The 24,949-nt window shown below is 42.4% G+C and overlaps 1 protein-coding gene across 2 annotated transcripts in view; it reads left to right on the top strand.

Moving 5' to 3' along the window:
- Nucleotides 1-15,600, top strand: part of LOC135540314 (potassium voltage-gated channel subfamily D member 3-like) — a 172,868-nt gene extending 157,268 nt beyond the window's left edge. Inside the window, exons 5-8 of one of the 2 annotated variants that reach the window (XM_064966900.1) lie at nucleotides 11,027-11,059; nucleotides 11,580-11,672; nucleotides 12,663-12,916; nucleotides 14,129-15,600. In XM_064966900.1, the coding sequence (XP_064822972.1) occupies nucleotides 11,027-11,059; nucleotides 11,580-11,672; nucleotides 12,663-12,916; nucleotides 14,129-14,357 (609 nt within the window). In that variant the 3' untranslated portion in view covers nucleotides 14,358-15,600. The remainder of the gene's footprint in view (nucleotides 1-11,026; nucleotides 11,060-11,579; nucleotides 11,673-12,662; nucleotides 12,917-14,128) is intronic. The other variant, XM_064966901.1, reaches the window with a different exon arrangement.
- Nucleotides 15,601-24,949: the final 9,349 nt, after the last annotated feature.

Here is a 24,949-nt window from a genome sequence, read left to right as displayed (position 1 = left end):
CTGTCTGTTTTAGTTCTCTCTGCTGTCTGTTTTAGTGCTCTCTGCTGTCTGTTTTAGTGCTCTCTGCTGTCTGTTTTAGTGCTCTCTGCTGTTTGTTTTAGTGCTCTCTATTGTCAGTTTTTGTGTTCTCTGCTGTCTGTTTTAGTGCTCTCTGCTGTCTGTTTTAGTGCTCTCTGCTGTCTGTTTTAGTGCTCTCTGCTGTCTGTTTTAGTGCTCTCTGCTGTCTGTTTTAGTGCTCTCTCCTGTCAGTTTTAGTCCTCTCTGCTGTCTGTTTTAGTGCTCTCTCCTGTCAGTTTTAGTGCTCTCAGCTCTCAGTTTTAGTGCTCTCTGCTGTCTGTTTTAGTGCTCTCTGCTGTTTGTTTTAGTGCTCTCTATTGTCAGTTTTATTTCTCTGCTGTCTGTTTTAGGTTTCTGTTGTCAGTCTTCATTCTTTGCTGTCTGCTTTAGTGCTCTCTGCTGTCAGTTTTAGTGCTCTCTGCTGTTTGTTTTAGTGCTCTCTATTGTCCGTTTTAGTGTTCTCTATTGTCAGTTTTCGTTCTCTGCTGTCTGTTTTAGTGTTCTCTGATGTCAGTTTTAGTGCTCTCTATTGTCAGTTTTATTTCTCTGCTGTCTGTTTTAGTTTTCTGTTGTCAGTTTTCGTTCTTTGCTGTCTGTTTTAGTGCTCTCTGCTGTCAGTTTTAGTGGTCTCTGCTGTCAGTTTTAGTGCTCTCTGCTGTCTGCTTTAGTGCTCTCTGCTGTCTGCTTTAGTGCTCTCTGCTGTCTGTTTTAGTGCTCTCTGCTGTCTGTTTTAGTGCTCTCTGCTGTCTGATTTAGTGCTCTCTGCTGTCTGATTTAGTGCTCTCTGCTGTCTGTTTTAGTGCTCTCTGCAGTTTGTTTTAGTGCTCTCTATTGTCAGTTTTTGTGTTCTCTGCTGTCTGTTTTAGTGCTCTCTGCTGTCTGTTTTAGTGCTCTCTGCTGTCTGTTTTATTGCTCACTGCTGTCTGTTTTAGTGCTCTCTGCTGTCTGTTTTAGTGCTCTCTCCTGTCAGTTTTAGTGCTCTCAGCTGTCAGTTTTAGTGCTCTCTGCTGTCTGTTTTAGTGCTCTCTCCTGTCAGTTTTAATGCTCTCAGCTGTCAGTTTTAGTGCTCTCTGCTGTCTGTTTTAGTGCTCTCTATTGTCAGTTTTTGTGTTCTCTGCTGTCTGTTTTAGTGCTCTCTGCTGTCAGTTTTACTGCTCTCTGCTGTCAGTTTTATTGCTCTCTGCTGTCAGTTTTAGTGCTCTCTTCTGTCTGTTTTAGTGCTCTCTCCTGTCAGTTTTAGTGCTCTCAGCTGTCAGTTTTAGTGCTCTCTGCTGTTAGTTTTAGTGCTCTCTGCTGTCAGTTTTAGTGCTCTCTGCTGTCTGTTTTAGTGCTCTCTGCTGTCAGTTTTAGTGCTCTCTGCTGTCTGCTTTAGTGCTCTCTGCTGTCAGTTTTAGTGCTCTCTGCTGTCTGTTTTAGTGCTCTCTGCTGTCTGTTTTAGTGCTCTCTATTGTCAGTTTTTGTGTTCTCTGCTGTTTGTTTTAATGCTCTCTATTGTCAGTTTTTGTGTTCTCTGCTGTCTGTTTTAGTGCTCTCTGCAGTCAGTTTTAGTGCTATCTGCTGTCTGTTTTAGTGCTCTCTGCTGTCTGTTTTAGTGCTCTCTGCTGTCTGTTTTAGTGCTCTCTATTGTCAGTTTTAGTGTTCTCTATTGTCAGTTTTCGTTCTCTGCTGTCTGTTTTAGTGCTCTCTGATGTCAGTTTTAGTGCTATCTGCTGTCTGTTTTCGTGCTCTCTGCTGTCTGTTTTAGTGCTCTCTGCTGTCTGTTTTAGTGCTCTCTACTTTCTGTTTTATTGTTCTCTATTGTCAGTTTTAGTTCTCTGCTGTCTGTTTTAGTGCTCTCTATTGTCAGTTTTATTTCTCTGATGTCTGTTTTAGTTTTCTGTTGTCAGTTTTCGTTCTTTGCTGTCTGCTTTAGTGCTCTATGTTGTCAGTTTTAGTGCTCTCTGCTGTCTGTTTTATTGCTCACTGCTGTCTGTTTTAGTGCTCTCTGCTGTCTGTTTTAGTGCTCTCTCCTGTCAGTTTTAGTGCTCTCTGCAGTCAGTTTTAGTGCTCTCTGCAGTCAGTTTTAGTGCTATCTGCTGTCTGTTTTAGTGCTCTCTGCTGTCTGTTTTAGTGCTCTCTGCTGTCTGTTTTAGTGCTCTCTATTGTCAGTTTTAGTGTTCTCTATTGTCAGTTTTCGTTCTCTGCTGTCTGTTTTAGTGCTCTCTATTGTCATTTTTATTTCTCTGATATCTGTTTTAGTTTTCTGTTGTCAGTTTTCGTTCTTTGCTGTCTGCTTTAGTGCTCTATGTTGTCAGTTTTAGTGCTCTCTGCTGTCTGTTTTATTGCTCACTGCTGTCTGTTTTAGTGCTCTCTGCTGTCTGTTTTAGTGCTCTCTCCTGTCAGTTTTAGTGCTCTCGGCTGTCAGTTTTAGTGCTCTCTGCTGTCTGTTTTAGTGCTCTCTGCTGTCTGTTTTAGTGCTCTCTATTGTCAGTTTTTGTGTTCTCTGCTGTTTGTTTTAATGCTCTCTATTGTCAGTTTTTGTGTTCTCTGCTGTCTGTTTTAGTGCTCTCTGCAGTCAGTTTTAGTGCTATCTGCTGTCTGTTTTAGTGCTCTCTGCTGTCTGTTTTAGTGCTCTCTGCTGTCTGTTTTAGTGCTCTCTATTGTCAGTTTTTGTGTTCTCTGCTGCTTGTTTTAATGCTCTCTATTGTCAGTTTTTGTGTTCTCTGCTGTCTGTTTTAGTGCTCTCTGCAGTCAGTTTTAGTGCTATCTGCTGTCTGTTTTAGTGCTCTCTGCTGTCTGTTTTAGTGCTCTCTGCTGTCTGTTTTAGTGCTCTCTATTGTCAGTTTTAGTGTTCTCTATTGTCAGTTTTCGTTCTCTGCTGTCTGTTTTAGTGCTCTCTGATGTCAGTTTTAGTGCTATCTGCTGTCTGTTTTAGTGCTCTCTGCTGTCTGTTTTAGTGCTCTCTATTGTCAGTTTTTGTGTTCTCTGCTGTCAGTTTTAGTGCTCTCTGCTGTCAGTTTTAGTGCTCTCTATTGTCAGTTTTATTGTTCTCTATTGTCAGTTTTCGTTCTCTGCTGTCTGTTTTAGTGCTCTCTATTGTCAGTTTTATTTCTCTGATGTCTGTTTTAGTTTTCTGTTGTCAGTTTTCGTTCTTTGCTGTCTGCTTTAGTGCTCTATGTTGTCAGTTTTAGTGCTCTCTGCTGTCTGTTTTATTGCTCACTGCTGTCTGTTTTAGTGCTCTCTGCTGTCTGTTTTAGTGCTCTCTCCTGTCAGTTTTAGTGCTCTCTGCAGTCAGTTTTAGTGCTCTCTGCAGTCAGTTTTAGTGCTATCTGCTGTCTGTTTTAGTGCTCTCTGCTGTCTGTTTTAGTGCTCTCTGCTGTCTGTTTTAGTGCTCTCTATTGTCAGTTTTAGTGTTCTCTATTGTCAGTTTTCGTTCTCTGCTGTCTGTTTTAGTGCTCTCTATTGTCAGTTTTATTTCTCTGATATCTGTTTTAGTTTTCTGTTGTCAGTTTTCGTTCTTTGCTGTCTGCTTTAGTGCTCTATGTTGTCAGTTTTAGTGCTCTCTGCTGTCTGTTTTATTGCTCACTGCTGTCTGTTTTAGTGCTCTCTGCTGTCTGTTTTAGTGCTCTCTCCTGTCAGTTTTAGTGCTCTCGGCTGTCAGTTTTAGTGCTCTCTGCTGTCTGTTTTAGTGCTCTCTGCTGTCTGTTTTAGTTCTCTCTGCTGTCTGTTTTAGTGCTCTCTGCTGTCTGTTTTAGTGCTCTCTGCTGTCTGTTTTAGTGCTCTCTGCTGTTTGTTTTAGTGCTCTCTATTTTCAGTTTTTGTGTTCTCTGCTGTCTGTTTTAGTGCTCTCTGCTGTCTGTTTTAGTGCTCTCTGCTGTCTGTTTTAGTGCTCTCTGCTGTCTGTTTTAGTGCTCTCTGCTGTCTGTTTTAGTGCTCTCTGCTGTCAGTTTTAGTGCTCTCTGCTGTCTGTTTTAGTGCTCTCTCCTGTCAGTTTTAGTGCTCTCAGCTCTCAGTTTTAGTGCTCTCTGCTGTCTGTTTTAGTGCTCTCTGCTGTTTGTTTTAGTGCTCTCTATTGTCAGTTTTATTTCTCTGCTGTCTGTTTTAGGTTTCTGTTGTCAGTCTTCATTCTTTGCTGTCTGCTTTAGTGCTCTCTGCTGTCAGTTTTAGTGCTCTCTGCTGTTTGTTTTAGTGCTCTCTATTGTCCGTTTTAGTGTTCTCTATTGTCAGTTTTCGTTCTCTGCTGTCTGTTTTAGTGTTCTCTGATGTCAGTTTTAGTGCTCTCTATTGTCAGTTTTATTTCTCTGCTGTCTGTTTTAGTTTTCTGTTGTCAGTTTTCGTTCTTTGCTGTCTGTTTTAGTGCTCTCTGCTGTCAGTTTTAGTGGTCTCTGCTGTCAGTTTTAGTGCTCTCTGCTGTCTGCTTTAGTGCTCTCTGCTGTCTGCTTTAGTGCTCTCTGCTGTCTGTTTTAGTGCTCTCTGCTGTCTGCTTTAGTGCTCTCTGCTGTCTGTTTTAGTGCTCTCTGCTGTCTGCTTCAGTGCTCTCTGCTGTCAGTTTTAGTGCTCTCTGCTGTCAGTTTTAGTGCTCTCTGCTGTCAGTTTTAGTGCTCTCTGCTGTCAGTTTTAGTGGTCTCTGCTGTCAGTTTTAGTGCTCTCTGCTGTCTGCTTTAGTGCTCTCTGCTGTCTGCTTTAGTGCTCTCTGCTGTCTGTTTTAGTGCTCTCTGCTGTCTGCTTTAGTGCTCTCTGCTGTCAGTTTTAGTGCTCTCTGCTGTCTGTTTTAGTGCTCTCTGCTGTCTGTTTTAGTGCTCTCTATTGTCAGTTTTTGTGTTCTCTGCTGTTTGTTTTAATGCTCTCTATTGTCAGTTTTTGTGTTCTCTGCTGTCTGTTTTAGTGCTCTCTGCAGTCAGTTTTAGTGCTATCTGCTGTCTGTTTTAGTGCTCTCTGCTGTCTGTTTTAGTGCTCTCTGCTGTCTGTTTTAGTGCTCTCTGATGTCAGTTTTAGTGCTATCTGCTGTCTGTTTTAGTGCTCTCTGCTGTCTGTTTTAGTGCTCTCTATTGTCAGTTTTTGTGTTCTCTGCTGTCAGTTTTAGTGCTCTCTGCTGTCAGTTTTAGTGCTCTCTATTGTCAGTTTTATTGTTCTCTATTGTCAGTTTTCGTTCTCTGCTGTCTGTTTTAGTGCTCTCTATTGTCAGTTTTATTTCTCTGATGTCTGTTTTAGTTTTCTGTTGTCAGTTTTCGTTCTTTGCTGTCTGCTTTAGTGCTCTATGTTGTCAGTTTTAGTGCTCTCTGCTGTCTGTTTTAGTGCTCACTGCTGTCAGTTTTAGTGCTCTCTGCTGTCTGTTTTAGTGCTCTCTCCTGTCAGTTTTAGTGCTCTCAGCTGTCAGTTTTAGTGCTCTCTGCTATCTGTTTGTTTTAGTGCACTCTGCTATCTGTTTTAGTGCACTCTGATGTCTGTTTTAGTGCTCTCTATTGTCAGTTTTAGTGTTCTCTATTGTCAGTTTTCGTTCTCTGCTGTCTGTTTTAGTGCTCTCTATTGTCAGTTTTATTTCTCTGATGTCTGTTTTAGTTTTCTGTTGTCAGTTTTCGTTCTTTGCTGTCTGCTTTAGTGCTCTATGCTGTCAGTTTTAGTGCTCTCTGCTGTCTGTTTTATTGCTCACTGCTGTCTGTTTTAGTGCTCTCTGCTGTCTGTTTTAGTGCTCTCTCCTGTCAGTTTTAGTGCTCTCAGCTGTCAGTTTTAGTGCTCTCTGCTGTCTGTTTTAGTGCTCTCTGCTGTCTGTTTTAGTGCTCTCTGCTGTCTGTTTTAGTGCTCTCTGCTGTCTGTTTTAGTGCTCTCTGCTGTCTGTTTTAGTGCTCTCTGCTGTTTGTTTTAGTGCTCTCTATTTTCAGTTTTTGTGTTCTCTGCTGTCTGTTTTAGTGCTCTCTGCTGTCTGTTTTAGTGCTCTCTGCTGTCTGTTTTAGTGCTCTCTGCTGTCTGTTTTAGTGCTCTCTGCTGTCTGTTTTAGTGCTCTCTGCTGTCAGTTTTAGTCCTCTCTGCTGTCTGTTTTAGTGCTCTCCTGTCAGTTTTAGTGCTCTCAGCTCTCAGTTTTAGTGCTCTCTGCTGTCTGTTTTAGTGCTCTCTGCTGTTTGTTTTAGTGCTCTCTATTGTCAGTTTTATTTCTCTGCTGTCTGTTTTAGGTTTCTGTTGTCAGTCTTCATTCTTTGCTGTCTGCTTTAGTGCTCTCTGCTGTCAGTTTTAGTGCTCTCTGCTGTTTGTTTTAGTGCTCTCTATTGTCCGTTTTAGTGTTCTCTATTGTCAGTTTTCGTTCTCTGCTGTCTGTTTTAGTGTTCTCTGATGTCAGTTTTAGTGCTCTCTATTGTCAGTTTTATTTCTCTGCTGTCTGTTTTAGTTTTCTGTTGTCAGTTTTCGTTCTTTGCTGTCTGTTTTAGTGCTCTCTGCTGTCAGTTTTAGTGGTCTCTGCTGTCTCTCTGTTTTAGTGCTCTCTGCTGTCTGCTTTAGTGCTCTCTGCTGTCTGCTTTAGTGCTCTCTGCTGTCTGCTTTTAGTTTTAGTGCTCTCTGCTGTCTGTGCTTTAGTGCTCTCTGCTGTCAGTTTTAGTGCTCTCTGCTGTCTGTTTGCTTTAGTGCTCTCTGCTGTCTGTTTTAGTGCTCTCTGCTGTCTGCTTTAGTGCTCTCTGTGTCAGTTTTTGTGCTGTCTCTGCTGTCTGTTTTAGTTTTATTGTCAGTGCTCTCTGTTTGTTTTAATGCTGTCAGTTTTTGTGTTCTCTGCTGTCTGTTTTAGTGCTCTCTGCAGTCAGTTTTAGTGCTATCTGCTGTCTGTTTTAGTGCTCTCTGCTGTCTGTTTTAGTGCTCTCTGCTGTCTGTTTTAGTGCTCTCTATTGTCAGTTTTAGTGTTCTCTATTGTCAGTTTTCGTTCTCTGCTGTCTGTTTTAGTGCTCTCTGATGTCAGTTTTAGTGCTATCTGCTGTCTGTTTTCGTGCTCTCTGCTGTCTGTTTTAGTGCTCTCTGCTGTCTGTTTTAGTGCTCTCTATTGTCAGTTTTATTGTTCTCTATTGTCAGTTTTCGTTCTCTGCTGTCTGTTTTAGTGCTCTCTATTGTCAGTTTTATTTCTCTGATGTCTGTTTTAGTTTTCTGTTGTCAGTTTTCGTTCTTTGCTGTCTGCTTTAGTGCTCTATGTTGTCAGTTTTAGTGCTCTCTGCTGTCTGTTTTATTGCTCACTGCTGTCTGTTTTAGTGCTCTCTGCTGTCTGTTTTAGTGCTCTCTCCTGTCAGTTTTAGTGCTCTCTGCTGTCAGTTTTAGTGCTCTCTGCTGTCTGTTTTAGTGCTCTCTGCTGTCTGTTTTAGTGCTCTCTGCTGTCTGTTTTAGTGCTCTCTATTGTCAGTTTTATTTCTCTGCTGTCTGTTTTAGTGCTCTCTATTGTCAGTTTTATTTCTCTGCTGTCTGTTTTAGTTTTCTGTTGTCAGTTTTCGTTCTTTGCTGTCTGCTTTAGTGCTCTATGTTGTCAGTTTTAGTGCTCTCTGCTGTCTGTTTTATTGCTCACTGCTGTCTGTTTTAGTGCTCTCTGCTGTCTGTTTTAGTGCTCTCTCCTGTCAGTTTTAGTGCTCTCAGCTGTCAGTTTTAGTGCTCTCTGCTGTCTGTTTTAGTGCTCTCTGCTGTCTGTTTTAGTGCTCTCTGCTGTCTGTTTTAGTGCTCTCTGCTGTCTGTTTTAGTGCTCTCTGCTGTCTGTTTTAGTGCTCTCTGCTGTTTGTTTTAGTGCTCTCTATTGTCAGTTTTTGTGTTCTCTGCTGTCTGTTTTAGTGCTCTCTGCTGTCTGTTTTAGTGCTCTCTGCTGTCTGTTTTAGTGCTCTCTGCTGTCTGTTTTAGTGCTCTCTCCTGTCAGTTTTAGTCCTCTCTGCTGTCTGTTTTAGTGCTCTCTCCTGTCAGTTTTAGTGCTCTCAGCTCTCAGTTTTAGTGCTCTCTGCTGTCTGTTTTAGTGCTCTCTGCTGTTTGTTTTAGTGCTCTCTATTGTCAGTTTTATTTCTCTGCTGTCTGTTTTAGGTTTCTGTTGTCAGTCTTCATTCTTTGCTGTCTGCTTTAGTGCTCTCTGCTGTCAGTTTTAGTGCTCTCTGCTGTTTGTTTTAGTGCTCTCTATTGTCCGTTTTAGTGTTCTCTATTGTCAGTTTTCGTTCTCTGCTGTCTGTTTTAGTGCTCTCTGCTGTCAGTTTTAGTGGTCTCTGCTGTCAGTTTTAGTGCTCTCTGCTGTCTGCTTTAGTGCTCTCTGCTGTCTGCTTTAGTGCTCTCTGCTGTCTGTTTTAGTGCTCTCTGCTGTCTGCTTTAGTGCTCTCTGCTGTCTGTTTTAGTGCTCTCTGCTGTCTGCTTTAGTGCTCTCTGCTGTCAGTTTTAGTGCTCTCTGCTGTCAGTTTTAGTGCTCTCTGCTGTCAGTTTTAGTGCTCTCTGCTTTTTGTTTTAGTGCTCTCTATTTTCAGTTTTTGTGTTCTCTGCTGTCTGTTTTAGTGCTCTATGCTGTCTGCTTTAGTGATCTCTGCTGTCTGTTTTAGTGCTCTCTATTGTCAGTTTTAGTGTTCTCTATTGTCAGTTTTCGTTCTCTGCTGTCTGTTTTAGTGCTCTCTGATGTCAGTTTTAGTGCTCTCTATTGTCAGTTTTAGTGTTCTCTATTGTCAGTTTTCGTTCTCTGCTGTCTTTTTTAGTGCTCTCTGTTGTCAGTTTTCGTGCTCTCTATTGTCAGTTTTATTTCTCTGCTGTCTGTTTTAGTTTTCTGTTGTCAGTTTTCGTTCTTTGCTGTCTGCTTTAGTGCTCTCTGCTGTCTGCTTTAGTGCTCTCTGCTGTCTGTTTTAGTGCTCTCTGCTGTCTGTTTTAGTGCTCTCTGCTGTCTGTTTTAGTGCTCTCTGCTGTCAGTTTTAGTGCTCTCTGCTGTCAGTTTTAGTGCTCTCTGCTGTCTGTTTTAGTGCTCTCTGCTGTCTGTTTTAGTGCTCTCTGCTGTCTGTTTTAGTGCTCTCTGCTGTCTGTTTTAGTGCTCTCTGCTGTCTGTTTTAGTGCTCTCTGCTGTCTGTTTTAGTGCTCTCTGCTGTCAGTTTTAGCTCTCTCTTTTGTCTTGTGTCTTCTTTCAGTTCACAAGTCTGTTGTGTCTTGTTTTCCAGGTAATGAAGCCTAGTCAGGCATGTTGTCTTCTCTGTAGCCCTAATTAAACATTGTCAGATGGGAGAAGGAAAACTGTTATTGTGTTTGCGTCACTCTTTGTTATTGTCCATGAATGTGCTGGCTGCTACATTGAAAGATTACAGTAGCAAATGGCTCTAAATTATGCCATCGATTTTAGAAGGCTTTAGTATGCATTGTGGGATGTTGTAGGATAAATTAAATTATATTGATATTAATGTTATGGGATGAATTGAAATATGGTAGTATTCATGTTGTGGGAGAAATTAAAAGATAGGGGTGCATCACAGCAGGCATTTATGGACAAATGTCCCATATCTCTTCACTTCTTCGCCATTTAGGGAGCGGTGGATGGATTACCATAATAAATGGCATAGACTGACATGACTGGCATTCTCTCAGCAACACTCTGGTTAACTGTAGCAGGGCCTGAAATCCCTCTATGTCTACTGGGCTCCCGGGTGGCGCAGCAGTCTAAGGCACTGCATCTCAGTGCAAGAGGTGTCAATGCAGTTTCTGGTTCACATCTGGCTGTGATTGGGAGTCCTGTAGGGCGGTGCACAATTGGCCCAGTGTTTTCTGGGTTTGGCTGGGGCAGGCTGTCATTCTAAATATGAATTTATTCTTAACTGACTTGCCTAGTTAAATAAAGGTCACATTGAAAATATATACTGTGTAATAGACTTGGGGCACAAAGTCCATGTGAGTTTAGGAAGAGCAAAAAGTATGATAGAAAGCTGAAGCATTCAGAGGCTTCATTTAGTTAGTTGTTTTACCGTGGCTGTGATACGGCTGCCAGCGCTCTGGCACTTTGAATTACTGTCATGTCACCGCAGTCAGTCAGTGCTGTGTGGGCCCACATACTGTAGCTGGAAGAAGAACTGGCAAACTCTGTCCTCTACACATTTTGGGAAGATTGTCTCCCCTTGTGGTTTTTCTCAGTCAGATGACAAGCTTTGTTTGGTTTTATCTTCTTGGTAATTTGTTTGCTAGTACCCCACACATCAACAAGCAAAAGAAACTCACAGGAGATAGGCTATACTTCCAGATGGTTTCCTTCAACTGAAAAACCTTCATAGAGTAATCCTTCAAAGGAACGCTGTGTTAACTGTCCACTGAACTGACTGTGTGAAATTTGAATGAGAGTAAATGGAACAGATCTCTGTTGATCGAGACATAAAAGTATTTCCAGCTATTGTACAATGTTGTGCCTAGCACCATTTGTTGCAAACAGGAGGTATGTCTGCAGATTTAAAAAAAAAAGTGTTTTACTGTAATTGTTGTTGAAACAGTTCAATGGTTAACTGCTAGATCAAGTTATGTTTCATGAAAATTGTAGAGAATGGGGGGCCTCCCGAGTGGCGCATCACTACAGACCTGGGTTCGATCCCAGGCTGTGTCACAACCAGCCGTGACCGGGAGTCCCATAGGGCAACGCAAAATTGGCTCAGCGTCGTCCAGGTTAGGGGAGGTTTTGGCCGGGAGTGCTTTACTTAGCTCATCGCGCTCTAGCGACTCCTTGTGGCAGGCCGGGCGCCTGCAGGCTGACTCTGGTCATCAGTTGAACGGTGTTTCCTCCAGGTTAAGCAGGCAGGTGTTAAGAAGCGCGGTTTGGCGGGTCATGTTACAAAGGACGCATGACTCGACCTTTGCCTCTCCCGAGCCCGTTGGGGAGTTGCAGCAATGAGACAAGATCGCATTTGGATATCACGAAATGGTAGAGAAAAAGGGGGTAAAATACAAACAGAAAATATTGTAAAGAAATTGATCCATATGAGAAGTAAAGCCATTTCTGTCTTCATTTTTTTCTGTCGCTGTCTCTTCTCTCCTCTTCAACTCTCTGAAGCAACAACCTTACAAGCAAAACAATATCCACGAGGTATTTAATCAGCCATCACATGAGGTTACAATGAAAAACTACACATGCAACATCCTCAATCCACTTGAATTCTGTCAGCAAAGACTAATCTTAACCCTACCTGTCTGGTAGATATTGATAATGAGACAAAATGCCTTGAGCTCAATTGGCTAATCCACACACTTGTACCATTGTACAGATGTAGGATCTTAATTAGATCACTCTTTTGTTGTTGATAATTTTCCTGCAGACTTGTTGTGTATTTGAGGTTTAAAAAGGCTTCTAAATTTAGCTATTTCCATGTTAACATTTTAGACTTAATTTGCTCAAACGAAAAATGTATCAACCCTAAAAAGAAATGTGTTAATTATAATCCACATAATAATTTGTGTTTCCTGTTGCTGCAGGATTATTTTCCTGCTGTAGCAGATTGACTCAAATTAAGATGCTACATCTGTATGCCATGTATGTGACTGTTAAAAATGTTTGTATTGTATGTTTTTCTATGTGTTTTTGTGTGTTTCTGTGTGTCTCCACTAAGGGCTCAGACGATGAGGAACTGCTGCTCAGCAAGAGCATGTCATTATTAGAGAGTCAACACCACCATCTATTGCACTGTCTGGAGAAGACCACTGTGAGTCTCTTGTCCAACCATACTATATGACGAGAAAACCATACTCTAACCATACTCTAACATCCTCTATGACTACAAAATCATAATATAACCATACTCTAACATACTGTATAACTAGAAAACCATACATTAACCATATTCTAACATACTCAATGACTAGAAAACCATACTCTAACCCAGGGCTCTCTAATTATGTTCCTGGAGAGCTACAGTCCTGTAGATTATTTTGCTCCAACTCTGATCTAGTTACAACTGGGGTTAGAGCAAAAACCTACAGGAGGGTATTTTTCCGGGAACAGGGTTGGAGAGCCATGCGTCTAACCATACTCTAATATACTCTATGACTAGAAAACCATAGTCTAGCCATACTCTGGCATACTTGTCAGGATTCCTCTGTAAAAAAAAATGTTTCATGCTAAAATATAGTCTTATTCGTTATTCAAATAATGGAAACATGTTTTCCAATGTTGTTATCGAGAGGAGTTGACATGCCCCACACCTTATAACTATTCTGTCACCATATAAACCTAATGAAAACTATTCTGTCACCATATAAACCTAATGACAACTATTCTGTCACCATATAAACCTAATGACAACTATTCTGTCACCATATAAACCTAATGAAAACTATTCTGTCACCATATAAACCTAATGACAACTATTCTATCACTATTTACCCTAATAAATATTCTGTCACGATATAAACCTAATGACAACTTTTCTATCACTATTTAACCTAATAACTATTCTGTCACCATATAAACCTTATAACAACTTTTCTATCACTATTTAACCTAATAACTATTCTGTCACTATATAAACCTAATGACAACTATTATATCACTGTTTAATCTAATAACTATTCCGTCACCATATAAACCTAATGACAACTATTCTGTAACTATATAAACCTAATATATTCATTTCTATAGGGTGAATATATAATCGAGCGAGCAGCATCTGTCTTTTAATGCCACTCCTCTGCAGGCCCATGAGTTTATGGATGAGCAGCTGTATGAACAGAACTGTCTGGAGACCACGGTCCAGAGCTACACCTCCCGTAGCCCCTCCCTCTCCAGCCAGGACACGCCCATAGGCACCTGCTGTACCCGGCGGGTGAAGAGGAGCTCCCCCCTGCCCAACTCCAGCATGCCCCTCCAGCCCAGCCATCAGCATGGGCCGCTACAGGAGCTCAGCGCCCTCCGCATCCAGTGCGGGGACAAGCTACCCCCCACCACCAGGTTAGAGACTGCAGGCGGCCAGGCACAGGGAGACAGGTTGAATACGCTCTTGGCATCATTTTAGAGTTATCCAAAGTGTTTGACACGGTTGATCATGGAAATATTACTTTAGAAATTGCATTATTACGGTTTTCATGATTATACATATAATTGGATATATAGTTATGTTTATTATAGAGAACAATTTGTTTAGGCAAATGGCTGTGCATCTACCATGGCCAAGATATCCTGCGGTGTGCCACAGGCAGTGGCGGATTTAGGTATAGGTGGGGGGGGGGGGGGGGGGTAATTTCGATTCCCAAGATATATCAATGACCTTGCTGCTGTGTCTCCTACTCTACTTTACATTCTCTTTTCTGATGATACCAATTTGAATTTATCACACAACCATTTTTATTCACTAATTACTGAAGCCAACTCAGGTATGGCCACATTTTCTGAATGGTTCCAGATAAACGGATTATCTTTAAATGTTAAAAAGAAAGTCCTACTATTGTATTCACTAGTAAGAATAAGAAATAAAACATTATTTTTAAAGAATGAAATAGAACAAGTCACATCCACTAGAGTTCTAAGTGATGAAAAATGATCATGGAAAGATCATATTAAATTTGTCAGTAGCAAAGTGATGAAATCTGTTGGTATCATCAGAAAGATTAGAGGTTTGGTACATCAGGCTTGCTTCCGAACTCTATACTTTTGCTTAATTTACCCATCTCTCATTTACTGTAATATTGTCTGGGCCAGTACATTTTTTTTGTACATATTGTACGTACCTGCACACCGTTTTACCAGTTTTTTATCTGTACTGTTTTGTGTTTCACTTCTTTTCTTTGGTGTGAATAAATAAAACCTAAACCCTATCCATTGCAGGTTGTATCCAATCCAAGTTTCCTCTCCTTAGGCACAGGTCTACAATCAACTTTAACTGGACTAAGCTGATCTTAAATCATGGTGCAACTTCATCATACTCGGCACAGACATGCGTCATCCACACATGGAGTCCCCATAGAAAACACTAGATGGCGGTGTAGGGTTGTATCTAGCACTTTTGTTACAAGTTGTTGGGCCATTTGTAAAATTACAGTACTTTTACAGTATTATTCCACCCTCTCCCTCTGTCTGTCTGTCTTTCTCTCTCTATCTTTCTTACTCTGTCTTTCTCTCTCTCTCTTGCTCTCTATACTCTCTGTCTCTCTCTCTCTCTCTCAGTCGCTCTAGTCTCAACATGAAGACAGACGAGGTGGGTCTGTTCAACTGCAAGGGCGGTCAGATCACCACGGCGATCATCAGCATCCCCACACCCCACTCTGCCACCCCGGACGGGGACGGTCTTCACGGACCCCCCCAGCGCAGACCCCCCCCTCCCCCCACCGGCCCAGCGGCCGCCAGTATTAGCACCACAGCCAGCTCCACTGTCTTCAAAGTGTCCGCTCTGTGACTGTGTGACTGACCCACTCGACAGACTGACTGAGCAGGAGGAGAGGTGAAGAGAGGCTTTCACTAGAACTCTACCTTGAAGGACCCCTGTCGCCCGTTTCAGAGATAGAGAAATGGGAGAGAACTCCCCGTGTACCAAGGAGTATGCAGCCTTTTAGGCAGCAAGGGGATAGGCTATACTGAGTGAAATGCTGCACGGCAGCTGATGGTAGAGTAGGCTACGATATGCGCATTTTCCTAAAACGGGCCAGTATGTGTGCATTTTGGGATTATGACAGGACAAAGGAAGTCACTGTGTCTTTGTGCACTTCGCACCTACATATTATTGTTTTGATCTGAATACAGCTAAACCCTGAATGTCTGAAAGATGAGGATAAAAGACACCTATCAATGTTTTAACTTTAGGTTGTTAGGTCTTCTTTATGTTTTGTGTTGTCTTATCTATTTTCCGTGTGTGTGTGTGTGTGTGTGTGTGTGTGTGTGTGTGTGTGTGTGTGTGTGTGTGTGTGTGTGTGTGTGTGTGTGTGTGTGTGAGATACTTTTATGAAATGTTCATATTTTAGTGGGTTATAACCTTACATTTCCATCTATCCACAATGTCCTTAAAATCTAAACAACATAAATGCCTACAAATGTTCCATCAGACACGCTACAGTATTGCTGCTTTCCCAAATCTGTCTCTCTCTTTCGCTATCTCTCTGTCTCTCTCTCTGTCTCTCACTATCGCTCCCTCTATCGCTCTCTCTATATCTCTCTGTCTCTCACTATCGCTCCCTCTATCGCTCCCTCTATCGCTCTCTCTATATCTCTCTCTCTCTGTCTCTCTCTATGTCTCTCACTATCGCTCCCTCTATCGCTCTCTCTATATCTCTCTCTCTCTCCCTCGCTCGATCTCTGTCTCTCTTTCTCTTCCAAACTGTCTTCTTTTTTAAGACTTTAGCAGTTTAGTTGTTGTTGTTTCAGTTCAGTGGAAGACAGTATAATCACCATGGCAATGATGAATGTCCATGTCAATGCCCTACTGTGATGTGAACAGGCCTCCTCTACATGTTACATTAACTGTTGTCCGTTGGAGGTCCATGCTGTAGGTGCCTGGTGTTTTGGAATAGCTTGTGACTACTTGCCAAGATGTGCTACAGTAAAATTATAACAGATAAACAAGTATTTTGTTTTCATTTTTTTGTGTAAATTATTATTTTACTCTGTAGGTTTTTGAATAATGAAAATGAAAATACCATGTTGCATTCAAGGTATCTGTATGTTTTTGTATTGACTTTGTGTACTCAGCCATGTGGTAGACAGAGGTAAGGACATACTGTCATAAAATCGCCACCTAATCCATTGTTGTGAGTCAATATGTAACGTGGATGTTAAAAATAGATGTTTTAACATGTTGACCATGTCACGTGAAAAGATGAGTAAAGTTCATATCAATGGGTTACTACAAACACCTATCTATTGGAGGGAGGTTCTTAACCATCCTAATTGGTCTCCATGCTGGTTGAGGCCTTGTCACATTAACCACACCCTTTAAAGAACGCTGTTCACTCATCTGGTTAACAACTGGGTCCATAATGTGTAATGTGTAGGAGTTTTCCTGGTCATATGAGCTGACCAAGCTGACCAAGGGCTCTATTCAGGGTGTATCGCTGAACTGTTAAAAGATTGGCATCTGTTAAAGTCATTTCCGATTGAGCCGACATGCAGCGTTTACCATGAATGAAGGTTTCACGGACATTGCCTTTAATTGTCAATCGCGCTATAAAGCTGAACTTCCGCGATACGGATTGAATAGAGCCCAAGTTATAGTCTATGACTAGGGCATGGAGTTTTTGATTTGCCCAAGTAATGTGAATTCAACAGTAGACCTAGTACACATTCTGTGTACTGTTTCATGCTTAGCGAGGACATCGAGATTACAAAGCTAACCTCTACAGAAAACAGTGATGAAGTCTCATTCCTGTCTTGTGATGGGAAGATAATGGACACATTTATCCACCTGAGACAGAATGGAAAAGGTCGCTTGTCAGAAAGTCTTTTTGTTGTCGTTTGTTTCCTCCTTAGGTTTGGGTCTTTTTTAATCAAGTTTTTCTGTCTGCTCCTATTCTCTGTTTTTCTGTCTGCTCCGTATTCTGTTTTTCTGTCTGCTCTGTTTTTCTGTCTGCTCCTATTCTCTGTTTTTCTGTCTGCTCCGTATTCTGTTTTTCTGTCTGCTCTGTTTTTCTGTCTGCTCCTATTCTCTGTTTTTCTGTCTGCTCCGTATTCTGTTTTTCTGTCTGCTCTGTTTTTCTGTCTGCTCCTATTCTCTGTTTTTCTGTCTGCTCCGTATTCTGTTTTTCTGTCTGCTCTGTTTTTCTGTCTGCTCCTATTCTCTGTTTTTCTGTCTGCTCCTATTCTCTGTTTTTCTGTCTGCTCCTATTCTCTGTTTTTCTGTCTGCTCCGTATTCTCTGTTTTTCTGTCTGCTCAGTATTCTCTGTTTTCTGTCTGCTCCTATTCTCGGTTTTTCTGTCTGCTCCGTATTCTGTTTTTCTGTCTGCTCCTATTCTCTGTTTTTCTGTCTGCTCCGTATTCTCTGTTTTTCTGTCTGCTCCGTGCTCTCTGTTTTTCTGTCTGCTCCGTGCTCTCTGTTTTTCTGTCTGCTCCATATTCTCTGTTTTTCTGTCTGCTCCGTATTCTCTGTTTTTCTGTCTTCTCCGTATTCTCTGTTTTTCTGTCTGCTCCGTATTCTCTGTTTTTCTGTCTGCTCCTATTCTCTGTTTTTCTGTCTGCTCCTATTCTCTGTTTTTCTGTCTGCTCCGTATTCTCTGTTTTTCTGTCTGCTCCGTATTCTCTGTTTTTCTGTCTGCTCCTATTCTCTGTTTTTCTGTCTGCTCCATATTCTCTGTTTTTCTGTCTGCTCCATATTCTCTGTTTTTCTGTCTGCTCCGTATTCTCTGTTTTTCTGTCTGCTCCTATTCTCTGTTTTTCTGTCTGCTCCTATTCTCTCTTTTTCTGTCTGCTCCGTATTCTCTGTTTTTCTGTCTGCTCCGTATTCTCTGTTTTTCTGTCTGCTCCGTATTCTCTGTTTTTCTGTCTGCTCCTATTCTCTCTTTTTCTGTCTGCTCCTATTCTCTGTTTTTCTGTCTGCTCCGTATTCTCTGTTTTTCTGTCTGCTCCATATTCTCTGTTTTTCTGTCTGCTCCGAGCTCTCTGTTTTTCTGTCTGCTCCGTATTCTCTGTTTTTCTGTCTGCTCCGTATTCTCTGTTTTCTGTCTGCTCCTATTCTCGGTTTTTCTGTCTGCTCCGTATTCTCTGTTTTTCTGTCTGCTCCGTATTCTGTTTTTCTGTCTGCTCCTATTCTCTGTTTTTCTGTCTGCTCCGTATTCTCTGTTTTTCTGTCTGCTCCATATTCTCTGTTTTTCTGTCTGCTCCATATTCTCTGTTTTTCTGTCTGCTCCGTATTCTCTGTTTTTCTGTCTGCTCCGTATTCTGTTTTTCTGTCTGCTCCATATTCTCTGTTTTTCTGTCTGCTCCGAGCTCTCTGTTTTTCTGTCTGCTCCGTATTCTGTTTTTCTGTCTGCTCCATATTCTCTGTTTTTCTGTCTGCTCCGTATTCTGTTTTTCTGTCTGCTCCATATTCTCTGTTTTTCTGTCTGCTCCGTATTCTCTGTTTTTCTGTCTGCTCCTATTCTCAGTTTTTCTGTCTGCTCCGTATTCTGTTTTTCTGTCAGCTCCGTATTCTCTGTTTTTCTGTCTGCTCCTATTCTCTCTTTTTCTGTCTGCTCCTATTCTCTGTTTTTCTGTCTGCTCCGTATTCTCTGTTTTTCTGTCTGCTCCGTGCTCTCTGTTTTTCTGTCTGCTCCTATTCTGTTTTTCTGTCTGCACCGTATTCTCTGTTTTTCTGTCTGCTCCTATTCTCTGTTTTTCTGTCTGCTCCTATTCTCTGTTTTTCTGTCTGCTCCTATTCTCTGTTTTTCTGTCTGCTCCTATTCTCTCTTTTTCTGTCTGCTCCGTATTCTCTGTTCTTCTGTCTGCTCCGTATTCTCTGTTTTTCTGTCTGCTCCGTGCTCTCTGTTTTTCTGTCTGCTCCATATTATCCGTCCGATGGTGTTTATCACGTGACTTTGTCTATGTGTCATAATGACTATAAAGTAGTGTCAGATAAAGACATTTCATCTGCCACCCAAACCTGGCTTGTGGGCTTTCTTTTCGTGAACAGTTGTGGACATTTCCATGTCATTTTTCCACACATGAAGTTGGTACAAAGAACTACAACAGAGAAGTAATGGACATGTCTGAAACATATTACTGCAGCTCATATCACGTGTTCTGTTCATCAGGTGCTTAACATCCTGCCTCATTAAAAGTGAATAGGTTCATTCCTCAAGCTGGCTGTTGTTACCCTGAGTGAAACCACATCTGGAGCAGATTGAGCCATATGGCAGTTTGCAGGTAAACTAAAGGACAAAAACATTCATTCTACTCACTTTTGCTATATGCACCCAGTCTTTCAATACAAATGTGGTAGTGTGTATCAGATCATTTGTGATATGACAGGCTTATGATTTATTGGTTGTCTCTCCCCATTCTCTATTTAAATGTATTCAATGGCATATGCCCAAAACTCAATGGCTACATTAACACAGGCAGCCCAATTCTGATCTTTTTTCCACTAGTTGGTCTTTTGACCAATCATCAGATCTGTTTTTACATCAGATCTTTTTCGGAGCTGATCTGGTTGTTCAAAAGACCAATTAGTGAGAGAAAAAAAATCTGAATTTGGCCTGCCTGTCTAAACAGATTCTACATGGCCAGATTGTGGTTAACTTGAAGGTGTGACCAAAGACAGAAGAGGAAGCGAGACATCCCACTCTCTAACTAACTAAGTAGACCAGACCCAGTTGCTATCGCATTGGTGTCAATGGTAGAGCCACCCCATAAGTAGAGTGGAATTGTGACCATTTCTTTCAATGGTACATGGCCTGAGTGTCAGGATTTGGCCAGGGTTGTTCCGGGTTTTGGTCAGTAGATGCCCCCATTGTGCTTTTTGTCCCTATGTTTTTCCCTTGATCCCCATTATTATTTGCACCTGTGTCTCGTTTCCCCTGATTGTATTTAAACCCTTTGTTTCCCTCAGTTCTGTGCTCTGTGTTTGTATGTTAGCACCCTGCCCTAGTGTTCTGTGTGCTCTTGTCGATTCCGGGTGACGTTCTTGTGGTATTCTGTTTTTTGTTTTTGTTTATTTTTGGTGAGTTTCTTTTGAGGTCTTTTTGTGTTTTACCTACCACCTTTTGGATTTGCCATTTTTTGTATTTTAGGATTTTTCTTTATTAAATACACCGTCTTAAGTACTGCTGTGTCTGCCTCATCTTCTGGGTTCTGCTGTCTATTCGTGGCTCAGTTGGTTAAGTGACTGTTTCTCACTCCAGAGACCCAGGTTCGAAACCGGGTCCTGACAGAAACACAGAGCCAAAAATGAACCCAGAGGCAGCCAGTTCCCAGGACCTTTTTGCCACGCTGTCCCACCACCAGGAGACTGTCCAACGCCACGAAGCCGCCCTGGTTCAGCAAGAGGCCTTAATGGCTAGACATTCTCATCTTCTGTCGGAGATGCTGACTTCCATTAAGCAAATATCTGATCGACTTACCCCGGCAACAGTTCCCGTCCCAGTACCTCAAGTTCACGTACCCATGGCAGTTAACCCCCTGGCTGAACCTCGTCTTCCACCTCCCCAACGGTTCTCAGGTGATCCAAGTGCTTGTAAAGGGTTTCTCACTCAATGTTCTCTCTCCTTTGAGCTGCAACCCTCGTCGTTTCCCACCGACCGGTCTAAGATCGCATATATCATCACCCTGCTGTCGGAAAAAGCCCTGGCCTGGGCTACTGCTGTGTGGGATGCCCATAGTTCCTGCTGTGCCAGCTACTCTGCCTTTGCTGAGGAATTCAAACGAGTGTTTCAAGGCCCAAGCAGTGGTTCTGACTCAGCCAAACAGCTCCTGACTCTCCATCAAGGTTGGCGCAGCGTGACGGACTATGCCATCCAGTTCCGCACGGTGGCAGCAGCGAGTGGCTGGAACAACGAGGCGCTCACGGTGTGCTTTCTGAAAGGCCTTTCCGACACTATCCAAGATGAACTGGCCACTCGGGAACCACCGGACAATCTCGAGTCCCTGATCAAGTTGGCCTCACGCATTGACCAGCGTCTGAGAGAGAGAGAACTCAACCGTAGACCTCTAGCCCCTATCAGTCCCAGCTCCGAGTCCCCACCTTTATCATCGCTGGCTCCACCGGAACCCATGCAGATTGGACGCATCTCCCAGGCTGAGAGAGACCGCCGGATGAGGGAGCGACGCTGTCTATATTGCGGCAAACCGGGCCATTTCCGTTCCACGTGTCCCGGGCTCCAGGGAAACGCTCTGTCCCGTACAGACCGGGGGAACTGTAACGGGAAACATAACCTCCTCCCATCCGTCCAACTCCCGTCTGCTCATTCCAGTCACCCTCTCCTGGGACAACCACAAGCTTCACCTTCAAGCCTTGGTAGACTCTGGAGCCGCAGGTAACTTCATGGATGGTGTCTGGGCGAAGGAGAATGGCGTTCCCTCTGAACCTCTAAGTGACCCCATGAGGGTTACTACATTGGATGGAAGCCCTTTGGGATCTGGACTTGTCACTCATGTCACTACCTCCTTGAGACTTTCAGTTTCACAACACCAGGAATTGATGAACTTTCATTTGATCTCCTGTTCCGAGTTCCCTCTCGTCCTTGGATACCCCTGGCTTCACAGCCATAACCCTCACATCGACTGGTCTGTGGGCACTATCAAGCAGTGGGGTCCTACGTGCCAAGCTACTTGTATTTTCCAGAATTCCCGAGTTCTACTCCCGAGTCTTTAGAATCCATCGACCTGACCCGAGTTCCCGAGTGTTACCATGACCTCAAACTGGTGTTTAGCAAACAGAGGGCCACCATGCTACCACCCCATAGATCTTACGATTGCCCCATCGACCTGTTTCCGGGCACTTGCCCCCCCAGGGGTCGGATCTTTTCCCTATCTCCACCCGAACGAGCTGCTATGGATACTTACATCAAGGACTCTCTGGAAGCAGGCCTCATGCGTCCATCTACCTCCCCGGCGGGAGCAGGGTTTTTCTTTGTGGCCAAGAAAGATGGTGGATTACGTCCTTGCATCGACTACCGGGGACTCAATGACATAACCGTCCGTAACCGTTACCCGCTACCCCTTATGGCCACAGCCTTCGAGCTGCTCCAGGAAGCAGTTGTGTTCACTAAGCTTGACCTGCGGAACGCATACCATCTCTATAGCACTCTGATATTATTGTAAGTTATTCCAATGACAGCCACAAGGGGTCAGGTTAGGCCTGTCTTCAACCATTGAGCCAGCGTTGCTCCATTTTAGAAAGCAGCTTGTGGAGATCATATTCATTTCAAAACAAGGTAACATCCGATCAGTCCTTATCTTCTCCCTTAATCCCTTCATGAGAGTTACAGTGACAGTCGACGATGATGAGGAGAAACTGTGCAAGACAATGATGGCGCATTGGGACAATTTTGCTCGCACTGGGTGAGCACTCACTCCAACATAAACAATAGTACATGGAATTGGGTGTGAAGCAGATGGTTGACCAGAAACTGAAGACAAGATGCACTGCCCAGTACTCAACTCAATAACCACTATCTAAAAGCATGTTCTTTGCCGCTGCAATGGGACAATGAATGATAGATGGAGAACAGTTGTTGTGTGGTCTGGCGCTGGACATGTTTCCGCAGACATCTTAGTCCTGGTGACTGCTGGGGGAAGTGGGAACATGCAGGGGGGCAGCTGCAGGTCAGGGTCACGCATGTGTTCACATTCTTTACTAAAAGAAAGTAAGGTTGTCATATGTGACATGATTCCCATTACACTATGGCGGGAGACAAGAAACTCTAAATACTGGTACAACAGTAACAGAGCTCCTCATTGCATCTGAATGAATGCAACATGCAACAAAAAGACCGACTGTACAATGCAAGTTTATCTTGCAAACATATTAGCAAAATACCATAGAAACAGGAGCATATCTAGCATAATACCATAATAACAACAATGATCTCTCTCTCTCTCTAGCATAATACCATAATAACAACAGGGATCTCTCTCTCTCTCTCTCTAGCATAATACCATAATAACAACAGGGATCTCTCTCTCTCTCTCTAGCATAATACCGTAATAACAACAATGATCTCTCTCTCTCTCTAGCATAATACCATAATAACAACAGGGATCTCTCTCTCTCTCTTTAGCATAATACCATAATAACAACAGGGATCTCTCTCTCTCTCTTTAGCATAATACCATAATAACAACAGGGATCTCTCTCTCTCTCTCTAGCATAATACCATATTAACAATGGCGATCTCTCTCAATTCATTTAAATTAAATTTGCTTTATTGGCATGACGTAACAATGTACATATCGCCAAAACTTATTTTGGATATTTACAATATAAAAATGAGAATCGAAATTGTCAACGGGACAACAGTAACAACAATAAGCAAGTGTCAAAATAGCCATACATTTAACAATAACAATAAGCATACAGTAGAGTAGGTTGATTTGTCTGTCAGACACTCAACTTATGGCAGGCAGCAATGTAGTGCGCTGCCAACCCACAGCTCTCTGCGTTCTCCCCCAACAGGACAGGTAGCCTACTCTCATCAGAGAGGTCTTTGAAACCTTCAAAAAGGGTTTCAAATTTGGGGAAATGACACTCTCTGATTGTTTTATATTTTTTACATTTTGTCAGGAAATGCAGCTCCGTCTCAGGTTCTGCTGTGGTGCAGTGGTTGCACAGCCTTTCCTCTACAGGGAGCCAGGTTTTCTACCCTTCTCAATGGCAAGGCTGTGCTCACTGAGCCTGTACTTTATCAAGGTTTTTCTAAGGTTTTGATCAGTAACCATGGTCAAATATTTAGCCACAGTGTACTGTCAATTTAGGGCCAGATAGCACTGCATTTTGCTTTGTGTTTGTGTTTCCCAATAAGCAATTTTTTTGTTGTTGACTGTGTTGTAATTTGGTTTATCCTGATTGATTGGATGTTCTGGTCCTGAGGCTTCTGTGTGTTAGTAGAACAGGTTTGTGAACTCAGCCCCAGGACCAGCTGGATGAGGGGACTCTTTTCTTTGCTCAGCTCTTGGCATTGCAGGGCTTGGTAGTGATATGAGAGGGGGTCACTGTATTTTAGATATTTCAAAACTTAATTGCTCTTCTTTGAGCAACAGAACTCTGCATGCAGGGTTTAAATGGGGTGTTTGTCCCATTTGATGAAATTTTGTTTTGCAAGTGGACCCCACAACTCGCTGCCATAAAGTGCAATTGGTTCAATGACATATTCAATTAGTTTTAGCCTAATTTGAAAAGGTATTTCAATTTTAATTCACTTTTTATTAGAGTAGAATGCCCTGTGTGCTTTCTCTCTCAGTTCATTCACTGCCTCATTAAGGTCTCCAGTTGAGCGTATGTTTAAACCTAAGTAATTGTAGTGTGTGCAGTACTCTATATATGTTGTACCAATTGAGAACTTTGGTCTAATTCCCTGAGATCTGGACCTTCTCTGGAAAATCATTATTTGATGCTTTTTGGGGTTTTACTGCCAGGGCCCAGGTCTGGCAGTACTGCTCTAGCAGGTCCAGGCTCTGCTGTAGGCCATGTGCTGTGGGTGGTAGCAGGCATAGGTCATCTGCGAAGAGTAGGCATTTAACTTCTGAATTGTGGAGACTAACACCAGGGACTGAGGATTTTTCTAGAGTAGTGGCCAATTCGTTGATGTAAATATTGAAGAGTGCAGGGCTTAGATTGCAACCCTGACGAAGGCCCGGCCCTGGTTAAAGAATTCTGTTCTTTTCTTGCCAATTTTAATGCTGCATGTATTGCCAGTATACATTGATTTAATTATGTCATATGTTTTACCCCCTACGCCACTTTCAATAACTTTGGAGAACAGTCCTGTATGCCAAATAGAATCAAATGCTTGTTGGAAGTCGATAAAGCAAGCGTCTATTTTGGTATTATTTTGGTGGACATGTTTATCTATCAGGGTGTGTCTCTCTCTCTCTCTAGCATAATACCATAATAACAACGGTGATCTCTCTCTCTACCATCATACCATAATAACAACATTGATCTCTCTCTCTCTAGCATAATACCATATTAACAATGGTGATCTCTCTCTCTCTCTAGCATAATACCATAATGACAACGGTGATCTCTCTCTCTCTCTAGCATAATACCATAATAACAACGGTGATCTCTCTCGCTCTCTCAATACCACATTAACAATGGTGATCTCTCTCTCTCTAGCATAATACCATAATAACAACAGTGATCTCTCTCTCTCTCTCTCTCTCTCTCTCTCTCTCTCTTTTCTAGCATAATACCATATTAAGAATGGTGATCTCTCTCTCTTTCTAGCATAATACCATATTAAGAATGGTGATCTCTCTCTTTCTAGCATAATACCATAATAACAATGGTGATCTCTCTCTCTCGCATAATTGTAACAGTTTTCTTCCGTTGAAGGAGAGGAGGACCAAAATGCAGCGTCGTTAGT

The sequence above is a fragment of the Oncorhynchus masou genome, chromosome 5 (assembly GCF_036934945.1).
Source record: "Oncorhynchus masou masou isolate Uvic2021 chromosome 5, UVic_Omas_1.1, whole genome shotgun sequence".
NCBI lineage: Eukaryota > Metazoa > Chordata > Actinopteri > Salmoniformes > Salmonidae > Oncorhynchus > Oncorhynchus masou.
This window is presented reverse-complemented; position numbering and strand designations above follow the sequence as displayed.